This window comes from Octodon degus, unplaced genomic scaffold, assembly GCF_000260255.1.
Source record: "Octodon degus isolate 3935 unplaced genomic scaffold, OctDeg1.0 scaffold00151, whole genome shotgun sequence".
Classification (NCBI taxonomy): domain Eukaryota; kingdom Metazoa; phylum Chordata; class Mammalia; order Rodentia; family Octodontidae; genus Octodon; species Octodon degus.
In genome coordinates this window covers 390,952-403,043 of record NW_004524727.1, presented here as the reverse complement: position 1 = coordinate 403,043, position 12,092 = coordinate 390,952, and the positions used below count along the sequence as shown (strand labels likewise).

General features: G+C 47.4%; 1 protein-coding gene across 7 annotated transcripts in view; it reads right to left on the bottom strand.

Annotated features, from left to right (window-relative positions):
• Myt1l (myelin transcription factor 1 like) overlaps positions 1-12,092 on the bottom strand; it is a 191,428-nt gene that overhangs the window by 85,861 nt on the left and 93,475 nt on the right. For 4 of the 7 annotated variants that reach the window (XM_023702399.1, XM_023702398.1, XM_004642309.2 and 1 more), the window contains one exon: positions 940-1,911. In XM_023702399.1, the coding sequence (XP_023558167.1) occupies positions 940-1,911 (972 nt within the window). Of the gene's footprint in view, positions 1-933; positions 1,912-12,092 lie in introns of all 7 variants that reach the window. The other 3 variants (XM_004642308.2, XM_004642307.2, XM_004642310.1) reach the window with 2 other exon arrangements.

The window sequence follows — 12,092 nt, the reverse complement described above, 5'->3', positions numbered from 1 at the left end:
TGCTACTCAAAGTTGAATCCTAACCTTCTTCACGCTGGACATTGTTGCTGCTGTGAACACAAAGTCCTTCACTGAGGTTGGGAATGCATTTATCATATGTTTGTTACATATAGGTATAACATGTGTACATATAGTTAAATAAACAGAGAGAAGCAAATATGTGCCCACAAGTTTCATAAAAGAAAATTGGGTGAAACTATCATCTTGGACAGTTTTGAGTGTTTTAGAATGGATTATGTTGAGAACAGGCCCAACACTGCTTCTACAACGTTGGATGGGGGGTGGATATACTACAGAAATTGCTATTGATTGTAGCTGAGGCCACATCATGCTTTGCATAGCAAATGGTTTCCATTATCTGACTATCTTAGATAATTAACGTGCAGTCACCGGCCTGATTTTATGTCATTGGTCATCTACTACTGTTGAAGTCCTATTGGGAATGTTTTCGATGGGGCTACTTCATCAATAACTGTTGTTGGATGATAATTTTATAAATCATGATGCTGCCTACCCAATCCAATTTGTGGAGTAAGCACTTTCAGCTCTCCTGGCCTAACGGTTACATAAACCCTTGCTGTTTAACACAGAGTGCAGTTCACATGGTACAGTGCAGGCTTACTCTAATATTTTCTACTCTGGATGCCTTAGCGCCCTGTCTCTATCTTCCCAAGGAAAGCAAGTTTTCCTACTGAAGACCACAGTTATCTGCTCTAATAATAGAACATTGAGCTGCTTTATGTATTTCTCAGACACACATTTTATTAGCTCTTCAGGAACATCATCACAAAATGGAATTCTGGAACCAATTCTAAAGATGTGCATTAGAGATCAAAGTTTAGTGTGACTCATATTTTAATTGCAGACTACCGGCAACATCTTTTATGAGGCTCATGCTTTCATGAGGCAACTTACGTTAGGTAGAAATATTACCTTTACCATAGTATGGCTTTTTGACATGGCTGTCACTCGACTTGGGCTTCCTGTCCTCCCCGGGAAGCTGTCTCGGAGACTGATCCTCGTATGACCTCACATTGTCCCTCCTCCCAGCGTCCATGGCCATTTTCTCCCGCATGGCCTTTGCTCTTTCAGTTTCCAAGGCGATCGCTTTCTCCAGCAGGGTCAGATTGCCCTTGGTCATGTCAAATACCTCCTCGGACCTGTCCGAGTTCACAGAGGTGGTGTCATCGTCTCTCTCGTGACACCCGTCCTCCTTTGCACAGCTGGAGAACGTTCTAGACCTGGGGCTCAACTGCTCCTCGAGCCGCATGAGGTTCATCATATCCGAGTAGTTCCTGTCGGGCGTCCTGCCCGGGAAGTCATCCTCGGGCCGGCCGTGCTGGCGGACGCCCATGGTGGCCGGCTGGCTGCGCTCCTGGGGGTTGGTCTCACTCAGCTTCCTGGCCAGGTCGAAACACTGGTTCCTCAGACACTCCAGGCTACTCAGGCACACCTCCTCGTCGCTCTCCTCCACCATCTTGTCCACCAGCCCGTTGTTCAGGGGCTTGCCCAGCATAACGTAGTTCATATTCCTGCTGTCCTGCTGCGACATGCTGTCCCCGTAGCTCCTGTCGTTGATGTTTTCCGAGAGCACCACACCGTGCCCTTGGGCCAGCAGTTTGAGGGAGTCCACTGTTTCTCGGACAACGTCACTGTCTAGGTCTAGACTCAACTCGCTCTTCCGGCCCAGGTTTTCATTTTTGTCGCTGTCGTCTTCCAGGCTATGGGACGTGTTGCTGTTCATTTCCGACTCAGTCCTGGCTCGGTATGCTGCATCCTCAGCAATTTTGCCAAGATTCAACAAGGACTTGGCCACGAGTTCATCATAGTTATCGTACTCATCGTTATTGTTGTCGTCCTTTTCCGTGTCTTGCATGATCCGAGTACTGTGACAATTCATTTGATGGTCTTCTGCAAAGAAAATAGAGAAGACAAAAAGGAAAAGAAAAGAAAAAAGTGGCTAGAATTGGAAGCTTAGTTGCAACAGCATGGACAGAAAGCTAACAGCAAGTCACACCCTGTGGAGCCTGGAGTAGCCCCGTAGGTCCTGCTGCACCTGGGTTGAAAGTGCTGACATAAAAGAAATGAGCTGTCCCCAGAGACAGGAGGCTCCTGAACATTTTATTCACTGAGAATTCCTTTCATTAGTCTAAAAATATGATAAACATAATGTTAAAATATACACTTTTTATTTCTAATTTTTAAGAATGATTTCTTGTGTACCTTGGCTTTATTTATTTCCAGACCAACCGTTGAAAAATACTAATTATATCCACTGTATCACTGAGCTTTCTAAGAGTTCATGAACTTTCCCTCTTGCCAACCCCTTAAACAGATGTTCACAGCAATCACATTTAAATGGTTTACTTTTGCAGTCGTACTTAAACACCATGGGAAAGCCTCAGGTTTCTGAGAGTCATGCAGGGATGCCACCTAGGTAGCGAGCTCTGCACTCAAAGCACAGGTTGGAACTGAATTAAGAGTTGTTTGGAAGCTGGTACCTTAAGACAGCATACTGAACCTACAGGAATTCTGCAGTAAAGCTACGGAAGGTAAGTCTGATGAACCACGACGCCCATACCTCCACCTCCAAAAGGTGGGGAGCATAGAAAACGTGCTCAGGGAGCAGATGTCTATAAAACAGGACTGGAAGGAGTTAGGGCCATTGTCACAGGGACAACACAGCATTGGATTTCAAGTCCAGTCTTGTCCAATTTCTCCACCTTGTGGGCTTGGGAATATTTAAGTAAATGGGAAGCAGTAATGAATGAGTCAGTGTGTTGAGTCTCAAAAGAGTACTTAGAGACACTATTTTAAAAAGGTCTTGTTTGGCCGGAGAGATAGCTCAGCAGAATAAGTGCTTGCCTGGCAAGCACAGGGTCCTGAGTTCAATCCCTGGTACCACAAAAAAAGGTCTTGTTAAAATTGACCTAAAACTCTCCTGCTTCATCAAAAATACCTTGTGCTTCCTACTAAGAGAATATTTGGGATTTATCTGTCCAATTGCCATCCTAGGTAAGCTCTATTGTGTACACTGACAATTATAAATGGGTTGTGAATTACAAATGGGTGTGTCCTTTAGATTGGATTTGGGCAAGTGTGTGTTCTTTTTACATCTCTTCTTTGTTTCTGTGATTAAAATACTGCACTGAGAAGAATTTCTAATGCTTAATGATGATTTAAAGGCATGAGAGAAACTGACTGGGAGAAAATAATAGTTGACTAAAGCAGAGATATAGGCTCTCTGGTGCTTTTTTCATAGACTTTTATGCAGAAAAGACTTTTGTTGGAGGAAAAAGATTCAGAATTCAATGCAGCAACAACAGAAAATAGCATCTTTGGTAGCCCACCTAGTGTCAATAAATAGTTAAGATACCTCCCAAACATCAGCAAGTCAAATTCCCATGTATTAGCCAGAGCACATTTCTCTTGCAATTGTCCCTCTTTGGACAATTCCTATACATCACTGTCCTCATTGCAAGAAAAGACATAACCCCCAAAGAACGGCAAGTGAAAAGAAAACAAAACCAAGCAAAACAAAAAGCAACCAACAAACACACCCAGAAATGTTGCAGCAACATTAATCACGAAGGCACCCTCGCCACTGGCCTGGGGTTCAGTCTTTGAGGAAATGAACCAATCCTGTTATAATGAATTTCTAGAAATACGAGTGTTATCATCTCCTCTCAGTTTATGCACTTTGCTATACGCATGGGTCACGACTGGAGAAGCATCCTTGGGAAAACCAGTCTGGGCTGTCTCCACGGCAATGCTTTATAGCTGCACTGCTGCACCTAAGTAACCCTGAGATGCTTTAGGAATCATGGTCTCAAAATATGACAGCACACATGGTGGGTCAAAGGTTAACCCAAAGACGAAACCACAGCCAGCGAAGGTTCAGCCCATGGATTTCTCCTTGAGTTCTCCTAGGGAGCTCACCTTGGCATCCTAAAGAATTTGGAAAGGGAGGAATTCACTGAGATGGGGACCAGGCAGGGGAAACCCCCATCTAATCCTCCTCATTGCTTCCAAAGCCATGATAAAGCCTATGCTGGAAAGAATGCAGTGGTCTGTGTTTGTGGAAATTCTTCACCTTCCACCATGTGAGCGAGGTATAAGACTGTTAATGCCTGCGTGCTAATCTCAGATTATCTCAGCGGACTTCCTCTCCTTGCTTCTGCTGCTTGGGGGAACATCTTACCTTTTAAATATTCAGTACCTATTAATCATGCCACTCATGGTACCTTCTCCCAAGGAGATGGAAAGAAAACAGACAAGCTTCTTCACACTGCGTCACTGCGTCACTGCCCTGGATCCTTGCACCTTCTGAGCAATAGGGGAAACGTGCCTGCCCCCTACAGGCTCTGCCCTGAAAGTGCAGTAGGCACACAGCTTGCTCTGACCTTGGCAGCCACAGAAGCACGAGAGCACAGAACCTGACTCAGGTTGGTCACTTGCTAACCATGTGATACAGGTGACTTCAGTTTGCAGAGACTCAATAAGTGCATCGTGCAGGGGGGCTAGAGAAACCACTTGGCTCTTCTTGGACATCTCTTAGGAGAATTCCATCAATACAAGAGGACGGGCTGAGCAGGCTCCTGCGTTCTGAAGTGGCTGGTGCGGATGCAGCTCAACTTGACATGGCACATCTACCTCTGAGCAGATGTCCAGGGAAGCCAGCCAGCATGTGGGAGGAGTCTAGAAAGAGGCTGCAGAAAGTGCATCTAGACACACAGCCTACTGTAGGATTTGGCTTTTCTTCGACTCACTAGGGCTTGGTGGCGATGAGGTGTTGTGACAGACGGAAGTGCCTGTGGAATGGCTGCTGGCAGTAGCACGCATGGCCCAGGTTAATACAATTTCTCAAGTTACCAGTACTTAACTACTTCAAAACCCATTTTAAATAAAGTCAACTCTTAACTAGGTGGGCTAATGGAGGGGAGCAGTCAGTCAATCGATTAGTCAGCTATGTGCTGTGAACCAGATGTGCTGCCGCACACCTGTAGTTCCCGTCCTCTGGCAGGCGGAGGCAGGAGGATCACAAGCCTTAGCCCCGTCTGGGAACTTAGCATCTTACTGATAGCCTGTTTCAAAACAAAAAAAGAAAGAGTTGAGAATGTAGCTCAGTGGGAAGGACCTGGGTTCAATTCCCCATGTTTTGCTTCAGCTTCCTCTAGAATTGGGGGCCACTGACAGGGATCCCCTGGAATTTTGTCTCTGGTTGACACATTAAGGCATTTTCCCCTTCTTTGAGTGTTTTTGTTGAGCCTGAAATGGAAATGAGCCACACGCAGACGTGAGCTTTAGCAAATGGACCAGAATTTTCTGTGACCATGGAAAATTAAAAATATGGTACAAACAATGCAGGAAGTAAATATGTTTCAGGAGTTGTTGAAACACAATAGTTTCAGGAGTTGCTGTTTCTAGTTTCTATCTAGCAAACAATGTTCTATCAAAGAAGGGGGATGCATTTGTGATAAGAAAAGCATTTTTCAGAAAATTAAAGTACATGTATCTGTTCTAAGGAAAAGAGCATGGTTATTTAGATAGAGGCTTAATGAAGGCCAAAGCACTTCAATTTTTTTTTTTTTCAATCCTGAGTTCAAAATCCGTGATCCATAGAGCCCGCAGGAAATGCCATTGGAAGGGTTTCCCCGTCGGCAGGTGCAAGTCCTGAGGCTTCCCAGGTGGGGGCCGACTTGGCGTCTTCACTGTGGGGTGGGAAGAAGAGCAACCTTGGCTATCTCTGGATGAGCTCATCAAGTGAGGGCACTTCCTCGCTCAGCCGGGTGACCTCTCGAGTCCCCATCAGTGGTTCCAGACCTCCTTTCCACTGCGCTTTGTGTGCAAGTTTAACTCCTAGGACAGCTTCCTAGAAGGCAGCGGGTCTGAATCTTCTCCTTTGAGCCAGACTGTTCTAAACAATGTATGCTCCCCCCACAATCAGAAATGTGACCTCCATGGTGTGCATTGTTTCACCCTCATGGTGAGGGTCTCGGGGGACACAAATTTTATAACTACAAGCATTAGTTTTTGAGCAATTTGTCTCCCAGAGGTATGTCTGAAACACTATTTTGTATTCTTTTGACATCTGGTGAGGACAGAGTTTCTGCTTCTTTTTCTAGTCACTAACAGACGCTGTGGACTAGCAGGCCTGCAGCCCGGGGGGCGGCCCAGCAGGCACACGGAGGACAGGTGATCGCTGCAGGCCTGCCCAGGCCGGGGGAGCTTTTCAGTGGCAGGACCCCTGATTCCTGCTGCACTGAAGAGGCGTTTAAGATGCTTACAGAAATAAAGCCTTACCCAGATATATTTCTAACTCACAAACACAGAAATTTAAAAATGCAAGGGACAATAAAAAAAAAAACAAAACAACAGAATGAATGTTAAAGTTGAAAAAAAGTCACAATCAGGGAAGCACTTATTCCACTGAGCCATCTCTCCAGCCCCTAAAAGTTGCAATCAAAGATACATTGCCAGGCTGGGGAGATAGCTCAGAAGCGTAAGTGCCTGCCTGGCAAGTGCAAGGTCCTGAGTTCGATCTCTGTTACTAACACACACACACCACACACACACACACACACACACACACACACACACAGTATACTAAGGATAAATTGCCAAGAATGATGGGATAAGTGTGTTTGAAGTGAGGGGAGTATTTTGAATATTTCAAATGGGACCCATGATGGTGTGTCTTTCACTATAATGAATCTTTTACTTTAAACTCCATTGTATTTTCTAATTACATGAAGATGATTGTACATTAGCAGCGACCGCAGTGACTTTACACGCCACATCACATGGGCGGGGAAGCAGCGCACATGTGTGTCTAGTAGGTGTGACTCCTGCAGGCAGTGTGGACAGCATGCAGCTCCTCAGCTCTTATTGCAGAGGGCCCACACATCTCTAAGGGGCTCACCATGACACCCCAAAAATCCTTCCAGTCAGTACTCTCAGCTTCTTCTGAAAGAGACCACACCCAGCCACATGTGTTTGCAGATTTCTCAAACTACATGCAGCCAAGTGGCAGAGCTGGGCGCCCATCACAGGAGCCAGGATGCTTTTCCCAGGCAGCACTGGCTCTGTTTCCATGTTAACCAGTGGGCTTGGTCCAGACTAGCTACATTGTGGCTCTTGGAGCACAGCTGGCAGAAGGCCTCTATGGCTGCTACTGCTAGCATTCGTCTTATGCTACTTTCCTTCCCTTCATACTTGGCATCAAGCCTCTTGAACTGAAGGTGTCTTCCTGTTACCTGCCTCTGTGGCTGGTGCTGGACTGAAGCTCAGCTGGGCCTTCCCACTTATCCTGCTCTGATTCAAGAAGTCAAGTCCATTCCAGCGTGGAAAAGAGAGTGGAAAATTAAGGAAGCTCTGAGCTCATTCCAGGAAGCCCAAACCCACAACTCCAGGGATTTTAGGGAACTGGACAAGCAGGGAGACAGGAAGCAAGTGAGAACTGTCAGGGACCATGCAGAGAGGGACCAGGGTGAACTCAACCTCTTGCTCTGCTGACCCAGGTCCTGTGGTCTTGTGCTCCCAGCCAACCATGTCTGCAGGCTGATCTGGAGCGTGGGCCACCAGCCCTGGTCAGTGTCCTCAATACTCTGGATGCTGAAACCCACAGGGGAAGCCTGAGTGCTGGGCTTGGCACTAGGGCCCTTATATCCCACCCATGGCCTCTCCTTTGTCCTCCACGGCCTATGTGGATGTGCTCAGCTGGAGGAGCTCTCTGGCCCTGTGAGGTCCATACGGACCCAGGGCTGTGGAGAGGCAGAGAGTGACGTGGCTGGCAGGGGCCACGTGAGGCACTGTAATGCCACCTTCCACCAACCACCCTTACTCCTTGTTGCATCTTTTGCAGCTGTGCTGCTTTCTGCCTTCTTGCCAGGGTCAGGAAGCCCTCCCTGATGAGGCTGACACAGGCCCTTTATGACTCCCTACATTGTCCTGCTAGTATCCATCCTGACGCTGGAGCAGGGTCTGCTGCTGTTGTTTCCTCACATCACAGAATGTCCGAGATACAGGAAGAGACAGAGAGGACATGCTCATGGCTCTCATGTCACACTACAGGGAATTCAGGTCCTGGGACCAGAAAGAACCACTCCATGAGGAGCCCAGCTGCAGCAGCAGTGGGGTCCTCAGCAGAGTGACCTCCTGTGTGGTCTCATCTCTGAGTGAAGCAGTCCTCGGGGTCCCCAAGGTCCTCTTCTCTGATGATTGTAAGTGCTTATGGTTGAATTCAATCTTCAGTTATCTTTTCATACTCTTTCACCTCATAGGTGTTTTTCCTCCACAGCTCTTTGCACTTACAGACCTTTGAGCACCAATCAGCATTGGAACAATGCCACAGGAGTGACAAGGAGCCCCAACCCTTTGGGGTTGAAGGAGAGGTGCCAGGATCCAGGGACAAGAAGAGACCCCTGCTACTCAGGGCCTTGATGGTGCAGGGAGAGGTATCTGAGTTGCATTTTTGGAGACTAGCAAAAATTCTCACACAGTTTAAAATGAATGATTGATAGCTGGTGTATGATTTCCTAGAGCCTATAAAAATTATTTAAAATTAGCTAGGACTTTTTTTTTGAACAAAGGAAAGTAGAAATACTGCCTTTCAGGAAAGATCTAGGACTGGGTTGATCTGAGTGTCTGCAATGGTTTGCTTGGTCCTGTTGGCTGTCTTTCTCTATTTTCTGGAGAGGGCATGGTTGGTGGGTTCTGTGTCTGCCACTGCTCAGCGTGGGGAGGACACTGCTTCTCTGCAATCAGTTGGGACAAGAAAGCTCATGTTTTTAGGCAGGATGGGTGCCAGGTACAGATGCCTGCCTTCCTCCAGGTCTCCCTGTCCCCACCGTGTGCTGCTGCAAGGAACAGACACCCACCACAGCCAGAGAAGTGAATGCACTTGGAGAGACAGCCCCTTCCTGGCCTGTCCCTGAGGCCTGGATCTCCAAGCAGGAGCTCTCTGACTCTGTTGGTGGTGGTCCTGGGGTGCCATGCAGCTGCTCGAAGTGCATTTCCAGCCTCTGTGGCTACCTCGGGGCTGCATGCCATTGTTCGGCATGCCCAGATGCCTGCCTTGTTTCCACTCTGTGTGGGATGCTCACCACTGCTATCTTACTCTGTCTTTGCTGACCAGTCTTCCCCTCAACTTCAGGTGACTCTGCTATCATCCATGTCTCTGCCATGGGGTAAGGGAGCTCAGCCTCCCAGCCCTGCCCTTGGCACTTACACTGAGCCTCTCCACTGAGGCACTTGATGCTGCAGGGCTGAGGGCCTGGCTCCCATCTGTGCTTTGAATCCTTCTGTTCCTCTGTAGGAATAAAGAGGCTAGGCATCCTCCAGCATGCTCCAGCTGACACTGAAGACAGAAGAGAACTGCCTTGCACAGGAGACTGAGGCCAAAGAATGTGTCTTCCTGACCCTGGAAACAGGTATGGAGTTTGCCAGCTGTTTGCGCACCTGGGCTGAGCACTGGTGTTTCTAGAAACCCTCACTCCTTAGAACATGGGAACTTCTCACAACCCTGTATCAGATGGAAGATCTGTCACTGTCACAACACACATGAGCCAGCCCTGCTGGGCCCTGTGTGCTGACGGAAGAAGGTAACACTCACTTGTTCTTCTAACAGCTGTCTCTGTGGTCACACTTAGAGCTGAGCTGTGAGCCTAGAGAACAACACCCCTGCATCATGGAAACTGTGATGGAGGAGAGAGGTAAAGATGAACAGAACATAAATATATACTGTGATGATGGAGAGTGAAGGGGCTGTGAAGACGAAGCAGAAGGGAGGACGGGCAGGCTGGGGGAGGGGACATGCAGGAGGCGATGATGCAGGGCTTCTTGGAGAAGGGGACAGGAACAGCACCACAGAGAAGAAGGAGGGGGATCTCAGGAAGATGCTCCATGGCAGAATCCATAAGGCAGAGGACAAGAGAGGGGGCTGTATGCCACGTGTACAATGGCCATGGCCAGCACGGAGGAGCAGCAGGTGGACAGCAGGAGGTGCAGGTGAGGACAGGTGACAGCAGGGCCGGAGCACCCTGTGTCAGACACCAACATGCACCTGCAGGAGTGCATGTGTGTGCACTATGCCAGGAGGCATGCACACCTGGGCAGAAGAGACAGCATGACCCATGTCCATGCAGAGTGCTGCCAGCTACTCATGGCTTGTATAGGTGGCTGGTTTGAAGAGGAAGGTGAATACGCAACAGGATATCTTCTCCATCACTTTAGATTCAAACTTAAATTTAATTTGGTTACACTTAGGGGACCATGCTCTACTGGCCGGCACAGCGCCAGATGATGGAAGCTCCTAGGGGCTGTGGTCTCACTGTGATATTATAACGCACATATCTAAGTGACTCATTTTTGGGATCCATGTTTACCTTGGCCATCCAGCAGCAGACTTCATGCCTGAAGTGGCTCGTAGGGTCAGCATTGGAGCACAAGTTATACACTAAGCAACCACCAGCAGGGTGTGTTTTGTATTTCTCCACAGTTGCAGCCCTTTTTCTCACGACTAATTCCAGCATGGAGGAAAGAGCTGGAAGCAGGGGGTGATGCTGAATCAACCTCAACAGCATCAGTGCGCAGAGGAAGGCAGGGAAGGCGGCTGGAGGCAGGGTCACCATGGAAGCCTGCCCGCATCCATCTGTGTCTGTTGCATGCTCTCCTTCATCAGGGGTGCCTGATGCCACAGGGCCCTTTGAGGTCTAGAACTAGATTTGCAGGGGACAGTGGACTGCAAAGCCATGGGCAGAGAGTGCAGGGTTTTCTCTGGGTCCACGGGGGATTATTGGCTAAACACCATGCATTTTATAAGCAAAACTATGACTTAACAATTTCCATCAAAGCCCGAAGGTAAACTGAAGAAAAACTTCCCACCGGGAGGCCAAGTTGTAGAAAACTTTCAACTTAGAAACTATGAGTTATGTTTCCCCACTAAAGTTTTCACTCATTAGGGGTCAAAATTAATGTGAATAAAAGCAACTGCACTTATTCATGGAGTCTTGGGGGGGTCTTTCTTCATTATGGTGTTTAGGTTTCTAGCTTGTCAAAGTTTGTTTATGTATAGCAGGAAGGTCATGTCGGCTCACCCAAGAGTTCTCTGAGATTTTATCAAGCACACAGGCATTTTTGCCTGCCTCTGTCTCTGTATTCCTCTCTTTGCCTCTGGCGTTAGGTCTCTGTCTGTATGTCTGTGACGGTTAAGTTTACTTGTCAACTTGATTGGTTTCAAGCAGTCAGGCGGTTAGTAAAGATCACTTCTGGGAGTATCTGGGTGGGTCATAGTGGGGTGATCTTGGGGTATGTATTGGGTTCCTGATTTCTTCCTTTCTGGTGCTGTTCCCCTGCTCTTCTCCCCAGCTCTGCCTCCCAGATACCATGAACTCAGCATTCTCCTCTGCCATGCCCTACCACTGTGGTGCTCTTGCCATGCAGCCAGCTATCCGTAGACTGAATCTCCTGAAACAATGAACCATATCCAACCCCTCCTCCTTTAAATTGTGGGGATCAAATATTGTGTCCTAGTAACAGGAAATCTGGCTACATGGTGCCATCCTGTCTGTCTGTCTCTCTTACATGCATGGTGGTCAGAGTTTCTAAATTAATTGGACCACCTTGAGCACTGTTTGATCCCAGAGCAAAATTGTGTTTGTTGCTGTTCATGGTCATAAATCAGGGCGTGGAAAAGGATCATTGAAAATCTCAGGGCTTTCTGTTTCCCAGGGGTGGGAAATATACTTCTCTTTAAGGTTGGTGGTTTGGGAGACACCAGGAGACTAGAGGGGACTCAGAAGCCTTATTATAATTTCTTATTGACTCAGTTTCATTACTAGCAGAGAGAGATGGAGAGAGAGAGAGAGAGAGAGAGAGAGAGAGAGAGAGAGAGAGAGAGAGAGAGAAACTGTGACTTGCTTCTAAACACTCATAGAGATGATTTTCCTTGTGGACACAAAGGTTAGCGATTTTTAATATTCAAACCTTAGATTCTTTTAAATTCAAGTCTTCACACTGCTGTCTCAGTTTATGACATATAATTCTTTGTAAAGACCTACACTTTGCAATTTTTATGTTGCATACTTTTGTAG